The sequence below is a fragment of the Manduca sexta genome, chromosome 10 (assembly GCF_014839805.1).
Source record: "Manduca sexta isolate Smith_Timp_Sample1 chromosome 10, JHU_Msex_v1.0, whole genome shotgun sequence".
In the NCBI taxonomy this organism is placed as follows: Eukaryota; Metazoa; Arthropoda; class Insecta; order Lepidoptera; family Sphingidae; genus Manduca; species Manduca sexta.
Genome location: NC_051124.1, coordinates 12,998,527 through 13,020,650, shown reverse-complemented (window position 1 = coordinate 13,020,650; position 22,124 = coordinate 12,998,527). Strand labels below are relative to the sequence as shown.

Sequence of the window (22,124 nt, the reverse complement as noted above, 5' to 3'; positions counted from 1 at the left end):
ATGATATTAAGTTTCAAATTTAATTGATTTAAAATAGTTTAAAAGAAACCTTATCAATAATTCTTTCGCAATATTTTCCAGTAACTATAGACAAAGTAAACTTTATATCCCGAGTTTTCGAATGAATCACTCGTTCCATTCATCATCAATCACCAGAAAAAAAATAAAAGTCGTCTGTCACGAAGAATTTATTTCACTGTGTAATATTATTTTTTGTTTGCTAAATAATTATTAGATTTGTTAATAAATTTAATTTTTAGCTTTTTCTCATAAACCAAATGTTCGTAACAAACAGTTTTGCGTCGATACGTGATCGTCTACGTAACTTTATTTACTCCGTCATCGTGTGACCGTGTTCTCTGCTTCGCATTATCTTGAATTTTTTTCCAAACATTTCCGTGGAGTGCGATGTTGTGCAGATAGTTTGTGTGTGCCGCGAGTGTGAAATGTCACAACATGGATGCCCTGAGAGACTGTCGAGCAGGTCGAAGGGGTTCCCGGACGAGGGTGGTAGCCAACCAACGATGGAAGTTTTGGTGGAGACACTCACTGGGACGGCTTTCGAAATGACCGTGTCGCCGTCGGACACCATATACGCGATCAAGTCGAAGATATTCAGAGTGGAAGGTGAGTTCCGTGTCGATATAAAGTTGTGTAATTCGGTCGCGAAGGCTCGGTTGTGCGTCATTGGCGTTCGACAAAGGATATCGATGGAGGCGCGTAGTTTGTTGTCGAGAATGTTTTAACAGCCGCCCGTGCAGCCGTCGCCAACACGCATGGGAACACATGTTATTTATAGGTAAGCCAATTAACCTACCCTTCAAACAACAGCAATGTTGTGTAAACAATTATTAGTAATGAGGGGTTAAAGTCCTTATTGTCATCTAGATAATTGAGGATTCTGGGGTTTCTGGAATCGAGAAATAACTACAAAGAGAACAATATAAGAAGCAAATATTTATGAACTTACATCATTGAAATATTTCTAATTTCAAAAACAAAGACTATCAAGCCCTAGTAAAAAAAAAACAAGTTATACCATAAACACAGTCTGTGATTTTTATAACATATTTTCTGTAAAACAAACATATTAGCCTGTTATGGTATCAACAATGGTTAACCTATGTGTATTATTTGCTACTATTAAGCTTCCTGCATGATGAAATGTTGGGTAAAAAGTTTTATACTTGGAAGTGTTATAAATACTTCATACATGATAAGGATGCTATTGAGATTCACCATTTTTACATCTAGGGACTGACCCTTCCAATGTAAAAGAACAAAATATGTACTACATTTAATTCATTTATATATTTATTCAACCATGTCCACATATAAGGTAGACAGATGAACTAATAAAAGTCATAGGTCACTGGATGCTGGCCGCTTACAATAGTTTGATCTGGAAATCTTTGGGAGAAGCCCATGGTCAGCAGTGGACATACTGCAGCTGATGATGGTGATGATGATGATTCATCACCAGGGCATTCATATGGAACCTTGAAATAATATTGTGACTATTTTAAATACTTTTAATAATTTTATTTATTAATAAATTTTATTTATTTTAATTATAAATACCCACATTTTTACTACCAGAAAATAGGTAAAGAAGTCTTATAGACATGGTTCCTAATTTTCTGATTTTAACATAGGAACACTCAAGGGAATTGTCTTCATGGCCAACCTTTAGGTAATAGAGATGGAAAGTAGACAAACAGTTTTAATCAGCTACTGAAATATTACTCATAGTAACCAAATGCCGAGACCCCTTCAAATATGTGGATGAGCTAAGATAGCAGTACCTGAGTCAGTGAACCCCTCAGGTATAGTCAAATTGTCCTCATCATGGTTCAATCAATCATGTCACTGTCCAATTTCTCTGTCATATATAACTTTCTCTTTCATTCAACCTTAAGGCCATTCATATACTCATGTTGCATTGTTCGGATGCTTATCTTTATATACCATCAATGCAACCATCAATAATGCCAACCCATCTAATGGATTCTAAAATATTATGATTCTAGAATGATCACTTGTCCTTGAATATTTGTTTATCACAATTTGATTTCATTTGTTTGGGGAAAAATGTTTCATGCAAATTAACAGTCATGAAGTATAAACTTAATGTTTTTAAAAGATCAAATGCAAGGAAATTTATATTAATCATAAATGGTTAAGTAGAACTTTGATGATAAATTAATTCAAAATAAAATACAAAACATTATGGACATATGTAGTGTTATTATACACTGGAAATGAAGTCACTATTTAGGTTTCCATTTAAAAATTGGGGGAAACCCACTTTTTATAGCTAATGTGATACATTATATTTATACATAGATTGTACACTTCTAGATATAAGAACAAAGGTTTCATGTATGTTAATAAAATACCATATAAAGCTGGGATTTTCAGCTTGTATGGGAAAAATTATTTGGCCCAGATTGGGTTTGTACTGATGATTGAATTATAAATCTTTCTCTATTATTATTTGAGTTATATTTTCTTTTTGCACAAATTGGGTTATGCATATTATACGCTTTTATGTTGTTTTCGGTACAAAATTCCAATAATCCTGAAAGACAAATATAGGACACACTGAGAATTATCAACTTTCATAATTATTACTAACATGAAAAATTTATATATAAATTTACCAACATAAATAAAAGTTGGCTTGTAATAGTGAAACAGCAATGTAATGCGATTAAATACCAACTTTGGATTTACAAATTACATGTGTTGGTTACATGCATAAGATCACATATATAGCTCTGGATGTGGCAAACCACCAGGTTTAAACAGACAAACAACAGTAAATAAAAGTGTGCACAATATACTCAATTGTTTATGGTGTTTACTAAGTTTTACTGCATCACTGTATTTACCCATCTATATTAACACATGATTATCACTCCAAGGGAAGGTGGAGAAGCAAGCATATACTGAATATGGCTTTCAAACTACAAGATAGTTTTTCTATTCTACTTGTTAGCAGAAATAGACAAAGGTGTACATACTGTTTCAAATGCAGGATCTATGACCTGCTCAAAGTACAGAATGTTTGGCATCAATATTATTTATAACCATGATAGATTTGTTATCTATGGTATTAATGTTACCTAGAATGTGTTATCAATGTCTTGTTTCATAATTTTGTTAGGAAACCTTGAACATCATTCATCCTTTAAAATGAACAAGGAAAATAGTATTGTGATTGTTTTGAGAATTACAAAATAGGCTTTACAACAAGTAATATTTTAGGAATATTATGATTATTTCGAGAATTAAAAAAAATATTCCACTCTGCACGCTGCGCGCCGCGACCTGGTGACATCACACCAAGATCACAAAGCGTTATATTATATTTCTACTTACGATTTATATAGAAATAACTGTTTTTATGTCAGAGGAAAATTCCTTATACACATATGTGGTACTGATGGTAGGTCTCTCATATGCAAGTGTACACCTGGGTAGGTACCACCTAAATTCTATTTCTGCCGCCAAACAGTCGTGTGTAATCACTGTTGTGTCCAGTTTGAAGGACATTGTAGCCAGTGTAACTACTGGCCATAATAAGACTTAACATCTCATGTCTCAGGATAGTGAGTACAGTGGAATATCAAAACAATACTTTGTAATTTAAAGTGTTGGATGGTCTTTCTACTGTTTATGGGCGGCCGTAACACTTACCATCAGGCAAACAGCAAGGTCGTCTCGTCATTAAAAACAATTAAAAAAATATATATGTTTTGGAAAATTTATGCATATTTTATCAAAACCGAGCTGGAACTTGGTTTGTAAAGTTTTAGTGTCACATACATACATTTCACAGCTTTTATTTATTAATATGTATGACTTCATTATGCCATATCCTTACAATTTTGTTATTTTAACTCTTTCTTTGTCTATTGTCTCATCTCATCTATATGTATGAAATTTTTTTATGTTTATGCACACATTTTGTAAATTAATAACTCAAATATAAAATACAATGACTAAGTAACATATAATTATAAAAAATAAGACCTAATATAGTCAAGAAAAAAATATGTCTAGTTTTATCTGTAAATATTATAAGTTTGACAAGTACTTTACTATTATCTTGATTTGTGGTTTTAAAACTATTTCTATGTTTGGCCAAGTGACAAAAAATTATCTCTTATAATATGTGGTGTGTTGTGATGTCATTTCTTTTAAATACCACAAGTAAAAAAAAGTCTTAAATTATGCTTATTTAAGATTTATATAGACTAGTCCTTATTTACAAAGGGTTAACTAACGAAAGTTTTTGTAAACATTTGGACATTTGGATGTTTGCTAGGTGTAAATTAGGAAGTGCTAAACAATTTTGGAAGAAATTTAGCACAAGCATAGACCATATTGTCCTGATTTAAGGCTGGGCTACTTTTATCTCAGTAATTTACTCCTGTGGGAAATAGTAAAATTTTAAATTAGATTTCTTAAATAAATGAAATTGGTGTGAATTAAAGGGGCTTTTTGGATGCCTTTCACGCAGTCGAAGTCGCAAGCAACACCTAATACAATGCAAAATGTATACTTTGAAATTCTGACTAGCTTATCAAATACGTGTTATTAGATGACCTACAAAGTTAAATTTGGCCCAAAGGGTTCATTAAGAACATAATTTTAAATTTAACAAAGCCTTTGTCCCACTGCGGGTTCTAGGCTGGCTGTGACGCGACAGGTCATGGCGATACTCACTCTGAGACGAACATTGTAATATCTTTTGAGTTTTGGTGCTGTGGGTCTGAAAAATTATTCTTGATATGGTTTAATTTTTATGTCAAGTTTATGGTGTAATCATTGCGAACAAAAAATAGGCAATACATTTTCCGTAACCTCGTAAATAAAGTTTATCATAAACACACAAGCAACAAATATTTAATATATATACAATAAAATATATTTAGACACAGATTCCCCAGGGCATGGGGTACACTTGCACATAAGATTTTATCATTGGTGTAATTTTATTATTTCTCTTTATCTTTTAAGCTCTTTTTTTACATTTTTATACAAACTTTAATAAACAACAAAGCACATAAAAATTTTAATAATATGAATCACCCTCCGATAGCAAAGCTCAAGACCCAAGCCTCATCGGTGTAACTTTATTGTTATGGATCAGGAAAAACCAATACGTAAATTAACTAGTTAGTGTAATTTTAATGACGTGGAGTTTCAAAACAAGTGTTAATACGTCATCAATGATCTTAACTCTGTTGAAATGGATTTATATAATGAAAATCAAGTCAGTGGTTCGTTCCGGCGTCAGAGACCGGCATAGTTCTGGCAACTGTCGACAGATGCTAGTTGGCATTATGTACCATTGTAGTTGGATTGCGTTTGTACGCCGTCTGGTCGTGTTTGTGATTAAAACTGCTTCGTTGGCGTAGTTTTATTGTGTAGGTTGGATGACATCGCTTTGAGATTCCGGGTTCGAATCCCGGGTCGGCGAGTGATATTGGGTTTTTCTTCTCAGTATCAGCTCGGAGTTTGGAATTTGTGCCCGATATGGCGATAAACTCGACCTTTGTCACCTCAAGTGACAGAAAACATTTGGCGGGAAGTGGGTTACAATTCTGCCTAGCCCTGCTGAGATAAAGGCGTGATGTGTTGAAGCCGCTTGTGTGACTGTAAACGGTCCGACTTCCGTAAACATTTGCAACACCATCTGGAAATCGAAATAACAATGTTCTGCATTTCACACCCTTAACTCGTAAAATAAAGTCTCATAATGCTCAGTTATTACACTGGCTGAAATGTCCTTCAAACGGGAACGTAATGTTTGCAACAATAATAGTGCATGTATAATGCTTGGCGGTAATAATAGACAATGCGGTGGAATATACTTACATGGACTCTTGCATACATCACCACATATTTTATACATAGTTTTATTCCCGAAGGCAAAAGGGTAAGCAGAAGTGCAAACAGTGCACCCACTTTTCACCATGTGTATACCGTCCCATGATGTGATAGGGGGATAGCCACGTATTATGGGGTACATATTCCAGAAATCTATATAATTATAAATACATGAAGAACACACCTTTGCAACCCTTTACACATTGTACACACCGAGGAGTGCAATATTTGGCACAATTAAAAGTCATATAGAGTAGTCCAGAAAAATAAAATTTATGTATTTATTTATTAGGTTTTCCAGCAGACTTAACATTACGAGTACAATAATTAAAATATTATAACTTATAGCTAAAATATTATGTAACACATGTTATAACATGTTATGATACAAATATATTTATATTGTTGGTTGAATTTAGACCACTGAACGACCACAAGCATTCAATACTTACACAATTAATGTATTAACTGTGTTTATACAAAAAAATCTTTTGAAATATCTCTTCACACAGGCCTACTTAGATCTATGTTCTCAGAATCTTTATCTAATGTAGTCCAACTAAAATAAAATTCTAATCTAAGCATGCGTACTGATTCAGTGTATGACATAATCGTCACAATTGTCGCCTCATCGTTAGCAGTCGCCACCTGGCGCTGCTTGATAATAATAAATCGTCGTTGATTGGCGTGAAATTTGTGGTACATGCGGATATTTCAGGCGTTTATGAAAATGGGGGTAGATTTGAAATCATTCTGTTTGATAGGGGTCACGTCGTAGAGCATGAATTTTGATGCCCAGAATATAAATTTTGACACGAAATATACTAAAGTCATGAGTAATTTCGTCAAAATAATGGGTTATAAAAAAGTGACGATAGCCTAGTTGGGAGTGGAACGGACTGCCGAGACAAATGTCCCTAAGGTTCAAAATCCAAGAGCACGCATCTATGACTTTTCTAAAGTTATGTTTATATTCATTGTGAATTTTCGCTTGCTTTAACGGTGAAGAAATAAAACGTCAGGAATCCTGCATACCTGAAAAGTTCCATATAAGAATTTTAAAGGTATGCGAAGTCTGCTAATCCGCACTGGGCTAGCGTGATGGACTAAAGGCTAATCCCTCAATAGTAGAGTAAGCTTGTGGGTTCTATGGACTTATTTTATTATTATAATGGGTTCCGATGTCTTAAAAAAAAAAACTTGACCTCCCTAAGATGAATCATAGCGCACCGAGAGGAAATTGTATTTCAATAGTACGACTTCCAAGCAATTAATCTATTTACACATTTTTTTTCTTTATCTACCGATAAATTATTAATGTGTATAAACGTTTTAATTTTTTCACTATTTTTCTATACACAGCGCTCGCTTTCTCGGCGTATATATTGACCTAATAGACCGAATATTAGTAGGGCTGCCGCTCGTCCGTGTTTTCTGTTTGTCCTAATTTGGAGAGCGTCTGGATAACATCCGGACAGGGTTGTCCAACAGTGCGGGATTAATTTTCTATGGGTTGATTAAATAATAAATGGTTTGTATTAGATGAATAAGTAATATTAACATATTTTCTATAAAAATTTTATCAGGGATCCGCGGAATAAATATTTGCTCAATATCGATCAAATATGATGTATTTTGATTTTATTACTTTAGTCACCTGGATTGTCATTTTTTTTATTTGATGTGTAGTTTAAGAAATATTTACGTCTGTAACACATCGGAAATAAAACTTGTTCCATAACATCGTCAAGAGATGGCGCTACAACGGAACGAGTAATTTATACATTGCGATGTCAAGATTCTCCGGCGAAACATGACGTCTGGAAGAATTATTTGTTAGTTCATGAAGAAGAATGGAATTATACAGCACTATCTTATTCTATCGTACTTAGGATTTAGCTTCCACTGCGTGGGACTATTTCCAGTATTAACGGCAAGAGGACTGCGCTTCCACCTCGTGGGACACATCACTTTGTATTATCATTCATTAATTATAGTGTCCGTCGAATCATATTGGTGTTTATTCTTGTCGCCCCGCTCAACATCACCGCAGTCATCGACCTCATCCTCATCTGCACCATTCCATCCCCTGCACTGCACGCACATCAAATTTCATCACATTACATCTGGCGCCCAACTCGCGGCTCGAAGTTCATTCCTGCTGAAGATACTCAAGTCGGGAAGGCAATCCACACTGGCGGATAAGCGTAATCCTGAAGGCTACGTCACTCGCTCAGGGCGAAATACTACGTACCTACCAAGCAAACTTAACCCCAGCAAAATGGCCCTGACAGATGAACAATTTAAACTGTGGCTGGCGGAGCAGCGGCAACAACAGAAATAACTTCTAGAAAGTATTATTGAAGATTGCAGGAATGGGGATTTGCAGGATAGAAGAATGTTGAACACTGAAGTTTAGAAAGTAGCTTCCACAGCGTGGGACTATTTCCGATATCAACAGGAAAGAGGTTTGTGCTTCCACACAGTGGGACGCAACACTCCGTATTTCGCTCGTTAATGTAGTGTTCATCGAAACACTCTGGTGTTTGTTCTCGACGCCCTGCCAACATCACCTCATTCACCAATCTTATCATCATCTTTTCACCCTTTCATCTGGCATGGAGCTCGAAGACTACCCCTGATAAAGTCTGGAAGGCATCCTTAATGCAGGGGGAGTCTGCAGGCAACCGCGAAGAAGACACAGTCAACGTGGCCGAGGAAGACTGAAGACAACCTAACTAAATTTTACCAGCTTTCCTCGCCGGGACGTCTTCAGAAGCTGAGGGGGAGACTGTAACACATCGGAAATAAAACTTGTTCCATAACATCGTCAAGAGATGGCGCTACAACGGAACGAGTAATTTATACATTGCGATGTCAAGATTCTCCGGCGAAACATGACGTCTGGAAGAATTATTTGTTAGTTCATGAAGAAAAATGGAATTATACAGCACTATCTTATTCTATCGTACTTAGGATTTAGCTTCCACTGCGTGGGACTATTTCCAGTATTAACGGCAAGAGGACTGCGCTTCCACCTCGTGGGACACATCACTTTGTATTATCATTCATTAATTATAGTGTCCGTCGAATCATATTGGTGTTTATTCTTGTCGCCCCGCTCAACATCACCGCAGTCATCGACCTCATCCTCATCTGCACCATTCCATCCCCTGCACTGCACGCACATCAAATTTCATCACATTACACGTCTTTATTTTCAGCTCCTATAAAAGTAAACTCAGTTTTCACATATGGTTTTAATAAACACTAACAGGAAAAGTTATAATGGTTCTCTTTAATTTTAAATCAGCAATTTAACTACTATGTCGGAAGTTTGCTTTTGTGACGACCAGCGAAAGAAGTGACCACGATTAGGCTTCACATCGTTACAAATATTTGTAATAAAAAAATACTCGTAATTTCGTGCTACAAAAAATACCCTAGGGCCGGTATAGGGCTATGTTTTTTCGCGACTTTTCGAACATTTATTTAGTTAATTATTAGCACTGGTGACAGCCCTAATCATTGCCCACATAATGTTTACGTACCGCGGCGACCCAATACTCGGCGGCGGAGCGCGGCTGCGCGGGCGCAGGCAGGTGTTTATATTTCACCAGCACCACGCAGGCTCGTTATTGCGGCAGGTCAACGCGATTTACATTGTACAAACTTTGATGTCGTGCCAAAATCGCCCGCAATACGATTTTATCACTCCCCGTTTCCACAGATCTTACAATTTTTATAGGGCTTTGCGAGCTATGTCATGAACATTATAAGCTACACTTACCACCAGCACTGTTGTATGCTTACCACCGCTTTATTTGCCATCATAGTGTACATAAATCTATTGAGGACTACAGCTTTGAAGGGGTTATTAGTATGATTACCTCAGTTCTGTAAATAGTTTGATTAATACGGGCTATTTAGACCCTCCTTAGATCTTCCCCTAATTTTCTATTATTATCTTATTTATTTATGAAATAAAAACGCTTTGTTAATCGTCCAAAAAGCTCCCCTCTTCCCTCCCGAACAAGGCATCTAACTGCGGGCCTGCATCTTGTCCATTTAAAATACAAATCATAACGCACCTAACGCGCCCTACATAAAGTATATAATGCGATATGGCAGGCATTATCGAGATGGCAATAAATCAATGATATTTGAAAGTATCTGGTAATGGAAGGTATGGCGGGAATTTATGTTAGTGGATGTTATGATTGGGCAACGCGCATTTCCGTGCCGTCGTAAATACTAAATATAATGCGTTACGTAACTCCTCGGTCCGGGCAGGGACATTCGAGCCGGGGTAGGCACGGAGGCAGCAGTAGCAGTATACAGCAGTTCTGGATTTCCGTTCTCAAACAAGCCGGCATAATTGTGTCGATTGGCGAGAAGTAATTCCTCGTCAGTCGACACTATTTGGGCCCCATTCCGCTTAACATTAGGCGTAGTAGGACACATTGCTGTGCCCGTTTAAAAATTAATCGTATGTACACAAAGAACAGGGTAAATGAAATACTAACAAATATATACGTTACAATTGTCTCTATAGTTGACAGATCTAGACTAGTTTTTTTTGATAAGGAGATATATTGTGTACGTCATTTTCGTTTGTTGTGGACGGTAGTAGGTCTTGTATAAGTCGGTCTGCATGTACTACAGTTTTGTCTATTTTTGGCAAGAAGCGGTGTTGTGTTCCGGTCTGAAGGACGTTGAACTCGGTGTAAGTAGTTACATAATTTATGATTTATGAAATTTTACATCTAGTCTCTAAGAGAAATGAGTTTCAGTGCGGGTTACTGAATGAGGATTTTCGGTACATGGTTGCTTTTTATTCGTGAAATTTAATTTCAAAAGCTGCTCATGCGGGCCTTTTAAAATTGGTTCGTGGGCCACGTTTGGACTGCGACCCTGGATTTAGACATTATTTAACAGTTAGTATTAATATTTCTGCATTAAGGGAACAGAACTTTTCTACAAACATTTTTATACTAATAAATACATTACCTTAAATACGTATTGTTATTATCACAGCATTTAAGCAAAAGATACCCATTCTTATGCATTGCATAAATTCCTTGTGTAATATAAATGGTGAGAGATTACAGGCCCAGATGTACCGCGGTGATCTCGCGCCATGATGACATTGTGCGTCAATCAGGCGATGCGGATGCGTGTAGGAACACTGCCAAATTGTCGAGGAACTGAGCACACGTGTACACTCTGTATGCAGAATGCACGTGATGGTAGTATGGGATTGTAGCTAGTGTAATTATCGTGTATTATAAAACTTAACATCTAATGTCGTGGTGACATGCGCAGTGTAATGCTTTGTAATTTATGGCGAGAGTGACAATGATAGGGTGATGAATGCAGTGCAGTGTTTTGTAATTCATAGTTTGGATGATTATAACAGTTACCATTACTTGAGTGAATTGTTCGATTCGCCATTTTGTTTTATAAATAAAAGTAGCTTTTTCGGGATAAAAAGCCTACAACACTAAGGAGTAATGTCTATGTCTTTCTATTAGTGAAAATATTATCAAAATGGTTCAGTAGTTCCTGAGATTATAGCCCGTTCAAACAAATTTCTAAGGACTCTTGAAACCTTCCCACAAGGCCTGTTAGCTAGTCTATCTGCATTAGAAAAAAAGGCATAGCAAATCTCTCTTTATTGTATAACGATTTTAATTAGCACAAATGCAGAACACAGATTCCGTTTATGATGTTTGTCAGGGAAAACCTAAATATTAATAATATTCTCTGTAAGTTACGTAAACAACATATCGTATTATTGGAAATTGTGTCCGTATGACGTACGAGACGGAGGTTTTCCTAGTATGCAGCATTGTGACTTGGTATTCATAAATACAACAGATCTACGTGTTCTCATTCATAACTCCGTTATTGTGTTGTCAGAGTTGCTGTTGTATCTTCTGACGATGATTAAACGATTTACTGCCTTATTTAGTATGTATTTAGGGTTTAACATTCAATATCACTAGCATATAGTAGTACTTGGTACATAGAGTACGTAGTTGGTAATTAAAATGTATATTTTTTCCTTACAATCGAAAGAGAAGAGCTAACCGTTCGATTAGTGGGAAGCGACAGGATTTAAAAAAAAACTCTCTAGTCGATCGCTCATGTCTGGGAAACGCGATCAGTATCAGAATTGCATTTGACTGTCAAAGTGAGCTGTCAAAAAGTTCTGAGGCAACAAACTTTAAAAAAAAGTGAAATTGAGGACCTCCTCCTTTTCTTGAAGTCGGTTAAAATTCTGTCATACGCTATGACATGTCATTTGAGATGTTGATATCTGTTTATTGACGATCTTAAGATACTGACTTTGTTTTGACAGAATCTCAGCTGACATTGAGATTTTTGAAAAGTAAAATTGGTTTGCATCTGTTTTACGTCGCTTAGTCAATGTATATAAAAAATAGACTATTATTGGGATTGTAATTGACTTGGGGATATTACCATCATGGAAATTAAATTGCGAGTGTTTTAATAACACTTTAATAGTTGATTTGAACTTCAATTATTTTAATCGTCTTCTAGATTAAGAGTTTTCAATTGGCCGTAAAAGAATCCATTTCTTGTAATTACTGATTTGTGAAATCTCTTTCCAGTGTATTGATACTATGCAGGTCGAATGAGATTTCTCAATTTGTTGTAAAAAAATAACTGTTTATTATTCTTGTTGAAGGGGCATTTTATTGCCTACGTGATTGATAGACTAATTGTAAAATATTATCTGCAACCATACATACACTAGAAGTATCTCTGCCTACTCCAGGGAATAGGTGAGCGAAAATACTTATGTATGTAGGTACTTTGTTTCATTCATGACTAATAGAATCTAGTGCCAGAAATCCAGATACACGTAAAGTATTTTGGCTGAACAATTGTCACTTGAGGGAAATGTTTTAAAATTATTTGCGGATAGTCTAGTGATTAAGGAAACAATGTAGGAATTGTTGCTATGAGAGTTTTTGGTGTTTTTTAATACTTTTCCTTAAATATAATTGAGGTTGAATGTTTCCTTTTCAAATTCTATTGAAAACGTTTGGTGGATAGCTGGTGGATAAAAGTTAATATTGGGAATAATAAAAAAGGGGTAAACATATTAATTAATTAAAATCTATTCATTGTTATCGTAAGTGCAGTTAAAAAAGTTACTTAAGAATCTTCTTACGTGAAATAGATTACAAATAATACTTATTTTAGAAAGCATACGAGTATTCATAATGAAAAAAAAACGTGTGTAATAATGTCGGTTTTAGAAAATCATTCGACAGAAATTAATAAAAAAAAAAATCCCTAATTCGTCTATCCACTAGTATACGAGCGAAGGTTGGTTTCTCGCCGAAGTCGATTAATCGTTCGGACACTACTTTTCCAATATGTTTTGGGTGAAAATTCATAACAATAGCCAATGTCAATGTCGTAAGTGGAAAGTGTTAGATTTTGGCGTGACGTGTTGGCGGGGCTCCAGCGTGACTCACGCGGCGTCCGTTATCTACATTGTATAACATCCTGTTTGATTGTGCGTGTTATTGTAGTGATGCAACCAGTTTCGTAAGGCATTCTTGCTAGTATAACTTGACCGGTAAGGTGAAATGGCGGCTTTTGGATGCGATGAGTCGATCGCCTGAATTTTAGCGCCACGGAAACAAACAGTGGCTTGCCATTGAAACGTTCTATGTCAAAATTTGTGGGGCCCTTAAAGTAGTGTTAAGTTTTGGACGCTGGCTTAGTTTAAAGTAAGTATGGGTCAAGTGGGGCTCCTACACGCCCCTGGAATGAGAACCCTGTAATATCGAAACAGCAGAAGTCCACGACATTAATAATCTCTCATAATGTTCCGTAATTTAAATATCTTATTAAAGAAAACCGTAATGCTGTTCACTGCTGCTTAGCGCCATACATAGAGGGAGAATTAGAGAAAGAGAAGGTCGTTTAACCTGTCTTCTAGATAATTATACGATGAAAAATATAATGAAATCTTATACATAATATACGTAGTCAATCGTTATGTAATTGGATTAGAAAGGCTGCGTAAATAAGGACAAACGGCTACTGTTTTAATTAGAATCACAATATGTTGCATTATACGACATGAGATGAATGTCTAAGACTTACAACGGACTTATATACAGGTGGTGTAAACATGGGGTTTAATTTTTTTAGTTTTTTTTATATTTTGTTACTACTATTTTTTTAATTTAAACTTATTTTTAAGATCAAAGGATTTATATGCATTCAATACAAAAGCTAGTTCCATTTTATTGACTATTGACACTTGAATGCAATATAGTTCAATTTCGGTCACGGCGGCCAATAGCAACGGAGATCAGCCAGTTACGCAGGAGATATTACAGTGCACATGTATGTTTCTTCACGCTCATAGTCCGGTGGCACGGAGTTATCACACCACTAACTTCAAGACTCTAAGATGCGGCTGAGTAATTTTAAAGATAGAAAAACTCCAGTCATCATTTTTCCCGACCCGGGATTCGAACCCAAGACCCCAACGCGGTAGTCGTTCGTACCGATTTGGCATTACAAACACGCCACCACAGCAATTGACATTTACCAGGTGCTAAATAAGTATTTCTATATAATTCTTTTAGAGCCGTTACGCAGGAATTGTTTTTAATTTATACCTTACTGTTAAACTGCAAATCATTCTTCGCACACGTGATTTGAATATTGAACCCTCTTTTTTGCAACATCATGTATAAACTAATGTATTCGACATTTCAATGAGTTTGCAATACTCGTGATTTTTATAGTACCGACGATAGGAAATGGGTCACCTGATGGTAAGTGAACACCAGCACAGGAACAACTCTAGAGTTGTTTTGTGCATAATCATTAAAAAGGAACAAAGAATAAAAATCTTTGTGAATTATCGCTTGCTTAAAGGTGAAGGAAAACATCATGAGGAAACCTGCATACCTGAGAAATTCTCTATAGGAATTTTGAAGGTGTGTGAAGTCTACCAATCCCCACTAGGCCAGCGTGGTGGACTAAGGCCTAATCCCTCTCAGTAGTAGAGGAGCCCCGTGCCCAGCAGTGGGACAGTATCTAATACTGGGCTGATATTATTATTATATTAAAGAATGAAAGACTCGGGAGAGGGGCCCATGGGAATTTCATAGACCATACTGAAGGCGTCACTAGGGGTGATAAAAAAAACAACTTGCAATTGGCTTCGGTTTGGAACGTGAAATCACTAAGTCGCTCTCAAGTTAAGGTTAGCATCTTGAGATGGTCGACGTAATAAACCTATATTACGTCAGCTCAAGTGATATCTTAGGTCACCAACCTTTAATAGTCTTTCCAGAATAAATTTTGAAGCAGAGCGCAAAAATATTCCGTTTTTTATTTACCCGTTCACAATTACTAGTAATTAAGTAATGGAATCCCCACTGGATACCTATCCACTTAGAAATCATCAAAATGCTATTTTTATGGCAGTAAATATTCCCACTGATATGCGGTCTGCAGGCGGATTTGGATGCAAAATTTGTGCCCACTTCCAATATTTTTTGGGCCGACTTGATCTAGTGTAATTATTGAACATTGCGACAATTTACATGTAATGTCAAGATGGCTGTCACACACGGAGTGCTTTATAGCCTCTAAACGTGATGGCCATCCGACGAGCGGCTTGCTCATCACCTCATTCGATTGTGTAACAAACAGTATAATAGAATAAGGGAACAGCAAACCATATTTCAGAATGCGTGGGAAGTGCTGAGCGCCTTTCAGAATGTAATCCAATAAGTATGTAGTTATTTTTTCCAGTCGTGTAGCTCACAGCTTACCTAATAATACGTTTATGTAATTGTCTTTATTGAGTGCCTACGCTAGGTTGCATGTGTTGTGAGCCAAAAAGATGTCTCTTTGATTTTCAGGTCTGGAAGTTTTCTGAAAATGGTTCTAACATAACTTAGTTTAATTGGACCCTCCAATAAGGTTTACATCCTTTGCAGAACCAATATTTTTTACAGTACATTTAAAAGCCCTCTTCCTTTCTTCTCTGTCACCTTTCTTACTGCTTCTCAAATTCCTTATCTCTTCACGAGTTCGTCGCTGAGGTTATTGTCCTCTGACGTTACTTCAACGCATAACCCTGAGGTTAAAGTATCAATGCACCTTTCCAGGTATCCCAGTGGCCTCGCAGCATCTACTATACAAGATGAAAGAGCTGGAAGACTGGACGTCTTTGGGGGACCACGCGATCGGAGACGGTGCGCGGCTGCGTCTCGTGCTGGGCATGCGCGGCGGACCCATTAGCACGCGGCGCCTGCCGCCTCCGCCCGCCGCGGAGCCCTGGCGCGATATAGAGCGGCTGCTTGATGCTGACAGGTATGATGGGGTTTCAGGTTTTCCATAACTATGGATGGCTCAACGCCGGGTCCTGAGGCCGGTGACCCTAACTTAACCGTTCAGTCTCAACTTAATGCCAGGGATATTAAGACTGTGTGTGATGGGGTTAAGATCAGGGCTTGCTTGGATGAGTACACTTACATTTTCTATTTTAGAAATTACTACAGACACAGTCCATTACATTTTTACATTTTTTTACTGGTGATATACTGAACCGGTTTTCTTCTAACATTGTATGAAAATATATTCAAAACTAAGTAAGGGTACTTATTTTTATCTCTTAAAATAACAACGAAGCTGCTTTCAAAACTTAGTTAATAATAAACCTACATTAATATTCCCAGAGAGGACGGCGAGTGGAGCGGCAGCGGGTGCAAAGTGACGGTGGTGGTGTTCCGCGACGGCGAACGGGTCAACATGTTGCGCGTCAGGGAGAACCACGACGGCACCTACTCGCCCGTCGACCACAGCAAATGTAACTATACCACTATTTTTTTTAACATTACTAAGGCATAGCGCAGAACACAATCATTATAAACAATACTTAAGCACTAAATTACATTAAGACTAGATTGTCTTCCTTATTTACATCTGATTTGTATGTAACTGTCTCTATCCAGCGAGCTTGTGTGTAACTACCCCTATTGACTCCAATTTATTAGAAATAAGTTCAGTATTCCACATTATCCTGTTCGTGCGATTTAGATGTCGTGAAATACAGGGAATTTTACACATAAAGCAAACCCAAAATAGAATTGTAAAACTTATACCACAAACATCTATTCCATTACGAGAATTATTGTATCATGCATTACAAAAATTACCTTTTATACAATTGAATGATGAAACGTGCTCATCTGTTGGTAAGCGTCGGGAATGCCCACTAAACATTAGCAACAATACCTAATTATCAATAAAAAGAAAAAATTGTGGTAATACACTGCATTTATCACAATGATACAATACATGTCAAGTTTTATAATACGGATATAATGGCCCTAAAAAGAAATAACAATTTTTCACACAATAGCGTTTGGCGAAATAGACATTGCAGTGCCGTCTATCTTAACGAACTCCTACGACCGCGAGATTTATCACCCAACTATGAAACTTACTTCAATGATAACCTTGTATAATTACCCCAATTCTCAAAGCTAAGACTGAAATACATCTGCAGTTAATGACTGCATATACCCCAATGTTAAGTGAGTTTTGATCCGACAAGTCTACCAATCCGCACTAGGCCAGCGTGGTGGACTAAGGCCTAATCCCTCTCAGTAGTAGAGGAGGCCCGTGCTCAGCAGTGGGCAAGTATATAATACAGGGCTGATATTATTATTATGTTGTATCTTTCCTGCGGGAAATCACGGCATAAAGGCCGGTCCTTTTGGAAGGCTTGCGTGGGGACATGGATCCAACACGTAGAGGCCCCTTTAAGATACATTACTCTAGTTGGGTTTTATACACCTTGCGAGTACTCCCTCTGTCTGTACTTATGGAGGAAATACAGTCAAAGACAGCGCTTGCAAGGTGCAGGGACTATTATTATTATTATATTGATCCGACAGACTCGTCGTCGCTGACGCACCTGGTGGAGCAGGAGTCGGAGCCGGGGGGGTTGTCCGGGACGGGTGTGGGTGCGGGGGAGGAGGGCGCCGGCTCGCTGCGGGAGAACGCCGTCACCATGGGCAAGATGCTCGAGCTGCGGCGCCGCATGGAGAGCCTCTCGCTCGCCAGGCCGGACCTCCACGCCAGGACAGGTGGGCGACATCGTGTTTGGAACTGGGGTGCAATCGGGGCAATTACTGGTCCTACATCATAGTACAATTGATCTAGAAAATTTTATGGTTAAATATTGTTTGTACTGGCAAGTTGGGGTAGAAGTATAGCGAGAGTATATTATGGAATATATAAAAAAAATAAGAAAAAAATGATTGTAATTTATTAAGCATATTTGAATAAATCATTTTCGACTTGGGGTAAAAAAAAAATTTTTTTCGATGTATATTATATATTCTAATACTTTGCTGTTTAATTTATTAAACTTTACAATTAAAAAATTGCAGACAAAGTGGAAATCCAGAAGACTAGAAGCGAGGAAACGCTATCCGTCCCTAGTTTATTAGACGACTGCGCCGACCCGTTCAAATTGCGCACTTACGCGCCCTACAGCGAGGCGGAGGACTCTTTCGCGCCGCTGTACGACGGCAACTACACCAGATACGACTACGATTGCACCTATCCGGATAGATACACCCTCCTACCGCCGATAGGCACCAGGGCAGACTCCAATCAGTCAGTGCAGGAGGCTGTAGACAGCGAGAGGTTGAAACTGTCTGATGCGTTAGCCGGGTCGATATTGGTCAAGGGAAGACGAGAGAGGGACGAGGAGGCCGCCATTTTGGAGGAGTGCTTGGATAGTGAGGAGTGTCGACTGAGGAGGGACTCGCCGCCGCTGGTCGCGAAGAATCTGGCGCCTATATCCGCTGCGGAGTACGGTGAGTTTCACTTTTATGTGCATCGTAGAGAAAGTTTGATGCGCTACGTTTTATACAATTAATTTTATCTGTGTATTGAATAATCACAGAATTGAAATTGAGTCGATATTTGGGAAGTGGCAAGTAATAAAAACTAAGCAAAATACATTGAAAAACGTTTTTGCGTTTATCATTAAATATTAATAGAAATAAGGTAACAGTATATCCCTCTCGCGATGTCTGAGTCCGCTCGCTAACGTGTCGCGTTGTGTTGTTGTGTCAGCGGGCGCGTGCGTGTGGCGCTGCCCGTGCGCGCACTCGCAGTCGTCGTCGGCGCTGCACGCGCGCCGCGCGCCCCCCGCGCCGCGCCGCCCGCACGCGCCGCACGCGCCGCACGCGCCGCACGCGCACACACAGCGCCTCGCCGACGCGCTCTTCTCCTCCTCCACCTCCGACCTCGAGAACCTCAAGCGGAACAGGTACTTCTTTATTTAAACTTATTCGACACTTACTAGTCAAACATTCGCATGGCTTTTAGAGACAATTTAACAAAACAAAATTATTAACAATTTATTTATACGATGAGTCTAAGTAGTAATAATTAATATTCAACACAATTACTTCCACAGCAGCAGGATCTTGCCGGCGCTTAGCAGACACCGCAACCGCGAACATCTCCACCTCAGCGACGAGGGGCTCGACCTCGCGCGCACGCGCCGCCGCGCCGAGCGCAGACCCCGCGACAAAGACCCCGCCGCCGACGTGGCGCCCACAGACGCAGACTCCACGCCGCCCGACAGCGCCTCCCCCACCACCACTAGCAGCACGCCCGCGCCAGCCGACACGACCACCAGTACCACCAGTACCAGTGCAAGCTCCCAGACTGCCAGCACAGAAACAGCCAGCGCGGGACCCTCCACGGCGGCGGAGTCGAGCGGCGGCGCCACGCCCGCGGAGACCAAGAAGCCGCGCCTGCGCTGCGGGCTGTGCCGCAAGCGCCTGAGCATCGCCACGGAGCACTCGTGCCGCTGCGGCGCGCGGTTCTGCGCGGCGCACCGCTACGCGGAGGTGCACGGCTGCGCGTACGACTACAAGGCGGGCGCCGCCACGCTGCTGCGGCACCACAACCCGCTCGTCACCGCGCCCAAGCTGCCCAAGATATAGCGCCGTCCCGTCCACACCCGCATGCCACTACACGACTCACACTATGCTAAGGACCGTTTTGCGATCACTGTCACGACGCCCGGATCCGGCCGCGGTGACAGTACGCGCGGAGCCCGACGGGGGAGCGCGAGTACGGGACACCTCGTGAGGGTTGCAATGAGAAAACAAAGTAAAAATGTTCCTGACGACGCTATTATAAGTCATTGTTGAAATGGTTTACTCGAAAAATCTATATAGTTTGCACGTGACGTACAGCTGTAATTCTATAGTTAGGCGGCCGGTGCGTGTGCGCATGCGTCCGGCGCAGTGTTGTTGGTAGTTTGATACAGAGTATAATTTCCTACGGTTTGTTATGGCGGTGTGTGAATTAGTCCCGACGTTATGTAGAAGTTGTAAAGTGTACGCGAAAGTCTGCACTCACTCGTTCGGTCGCGGGCGCTGGCTCGGTTTTGTGTTTAAAAATTGACGCGAGACCCCGACGCGGTGTGAGCAGTCAAACAAATTGTGATATCGTATTTGAAAACTAAAATTAAGATAAAAATGTTGAAAATCCTCAGCCATGTGTGTGTTTTTTTCTAATGAAACATTTGCGAAAATTCTAAAAAAAAAGTTATATATATGTAATTATAAAAATAATGGCGTTTAGTTTAATCGTCGAGGTGCTTTGTTTCGAGCTACACTTGTATCCGTATGGTTTCTGTACTCGGGGCGTGCGCCGGCGCTCCCCGCGTGACCCTCGGTGGCTGCTGCGACCCACGATCGCGTCACACATTAACTCATTACAGTTTTACACTCGGGGTAACTGGCCTACATAAACAGTAATGGGGTAAATTCTCAAAATGACTATTAATGTCAAAAAACAGTAATATTATTTTAGGTGTTATATTCTTGTATAAGCTAACGTAAATACAGTGAAAATGGGAAAGTACTTTTCATATGAGATGCGTCTTGCCTTACAACGATCGTGCAGCGAGCAGTCACCGGCGCTAGCCCTGATTAGTTGTTGTATATTACACTATTTACAATTAGTAACACTAGTTTAATTGATGCTTATACAAACACATCATTAATATTTCTTTTTTTTTTATATATCTACAAAGGTGCGCAATGTCCAGCCCACAGATGTATTGCATGTTTAAATATAAATAGTAAACAATACTTGTAAGGCAGTTATTTTTTTAATTTTAGTTGTTGCCTATGGTGTAAAGGAATGTGCCTGTATGTTTTCTAAGTTTGTTATTAAAAATGTATGTTATGTTTCTTTTGCTTTTTTGTAACAAATTTGTGTATGAACTGATGGAACTTAATTGTGACGTAGCGGTAGTTATGTGGTGAAGAAATAACATTTAGTCATATCTAGAGCCATTCGCAACATGAATTTTAAATCTTATTGTTTTTCATTAAACTTTGTGTTGTATGGTGTATGTATTTCAATTATTATTAAAATGTGCAGTTTGATTATTATAGGGCGAATGAATGTTAACTTAAGGCCTAAATTGATGTTTTAGCATAATAGCACTAGACTCGGCTGTGTGACAATTATAAAAAAAAGCTTTATAAGTATGAAAAAAATGTGCTCCTTAGACATTAATTTTACTAACGAGCCTAAAAATTTAATTTAGCTACGTAATTATAAATATGCCGTTATTAATATTAAACGTCGGTCTAATTATAAAAACATCTTATTTCTAATATGCCAACTTCTGCTTTGAAACTATTGTTTTGTAATTCTATTTTTCGTTTGCTATACTTATCTGTTATGTGTTTATTACTATTTCTATGAATGATTGATATATCTGATAATGGATTTATTATTTATGACAGCGTAATACAATCTTTATTTTTTCTTTTCCGACAGTTTTGGAGGTATGAAATTTTGTAATTAGACCAATGATATTTATTTCATTCATTACAATGAAGCTATTAAAATGTGCTGATGTAAAAATATGCACATAGTCAAAGCTGCGTGGATCTTTTTGTGTGAAAAAAGCACGATATTTGACGATGGGGTACCCTCACTTGCCCCACGCGTGGGGTGAGGTGTGGGCCCGTGTGCGTGGGCTGGCAGTCGCCTCGTCGATAATCACTTTATATTTAAGTTTATATATGTAATTTTTATTTGGGAGATAATTTTGGCCTATTTTTGAAAATAAATATTTATAATGCGAAAGCTAA

At 38.5% G+C, this 22,124-nt stretch overlaps 1 protein-coding gene across 1 annotated transcript; it reads left to right on the top strand.

Annotated features, from left to right (window-relative positions):
- Nucleotides 1-113: 113 nt before the first annotated feature.
- Nucleotides 114-22,124, top strand: LOC115444203. The gene is made up of 7 exons (XM_037437085.1): nt 114-627; nt 16,083-16,287; nt 16,653-16,783; nt 17,877-18,068; nt 18,375-18,806; nt 19,069-19,264; nt 19,415-22,124. The coding sequence occupies exons 1-7, from the start codon at nt 447-449 to the stop codon at nt 19,947-19,949; spliced, it is 1,872 nt and encodes a 623-aa protein (XP_037292982.1). The 5' UTR covers nt 114-446; the 3' UTR covers nt 19,950-22,124.

Coding starts and splice junctions, on each gene's coding strand:
- LOC115444203 (XM_037437085.1), top strand. CDS start 447: ATGTCACAACATGGATGCCCTGAGAGACTGTCGAGCAGGTCGAAGGGG. Junction 16,784..17,876: donor GCCCGTCGACCACAGCAAAT/GTAACTATACCA, acceptor TTGATCCGACAG/ACTCGTCGTCGCTGACGCAC. Junction 18,807..19,068: donor TATATCCGCTGCGGAGTACG/GTGAGTTTCACT, acceptor TTGTTGTGTCAG/CGGGCGCGTGCGTGTGGCGC.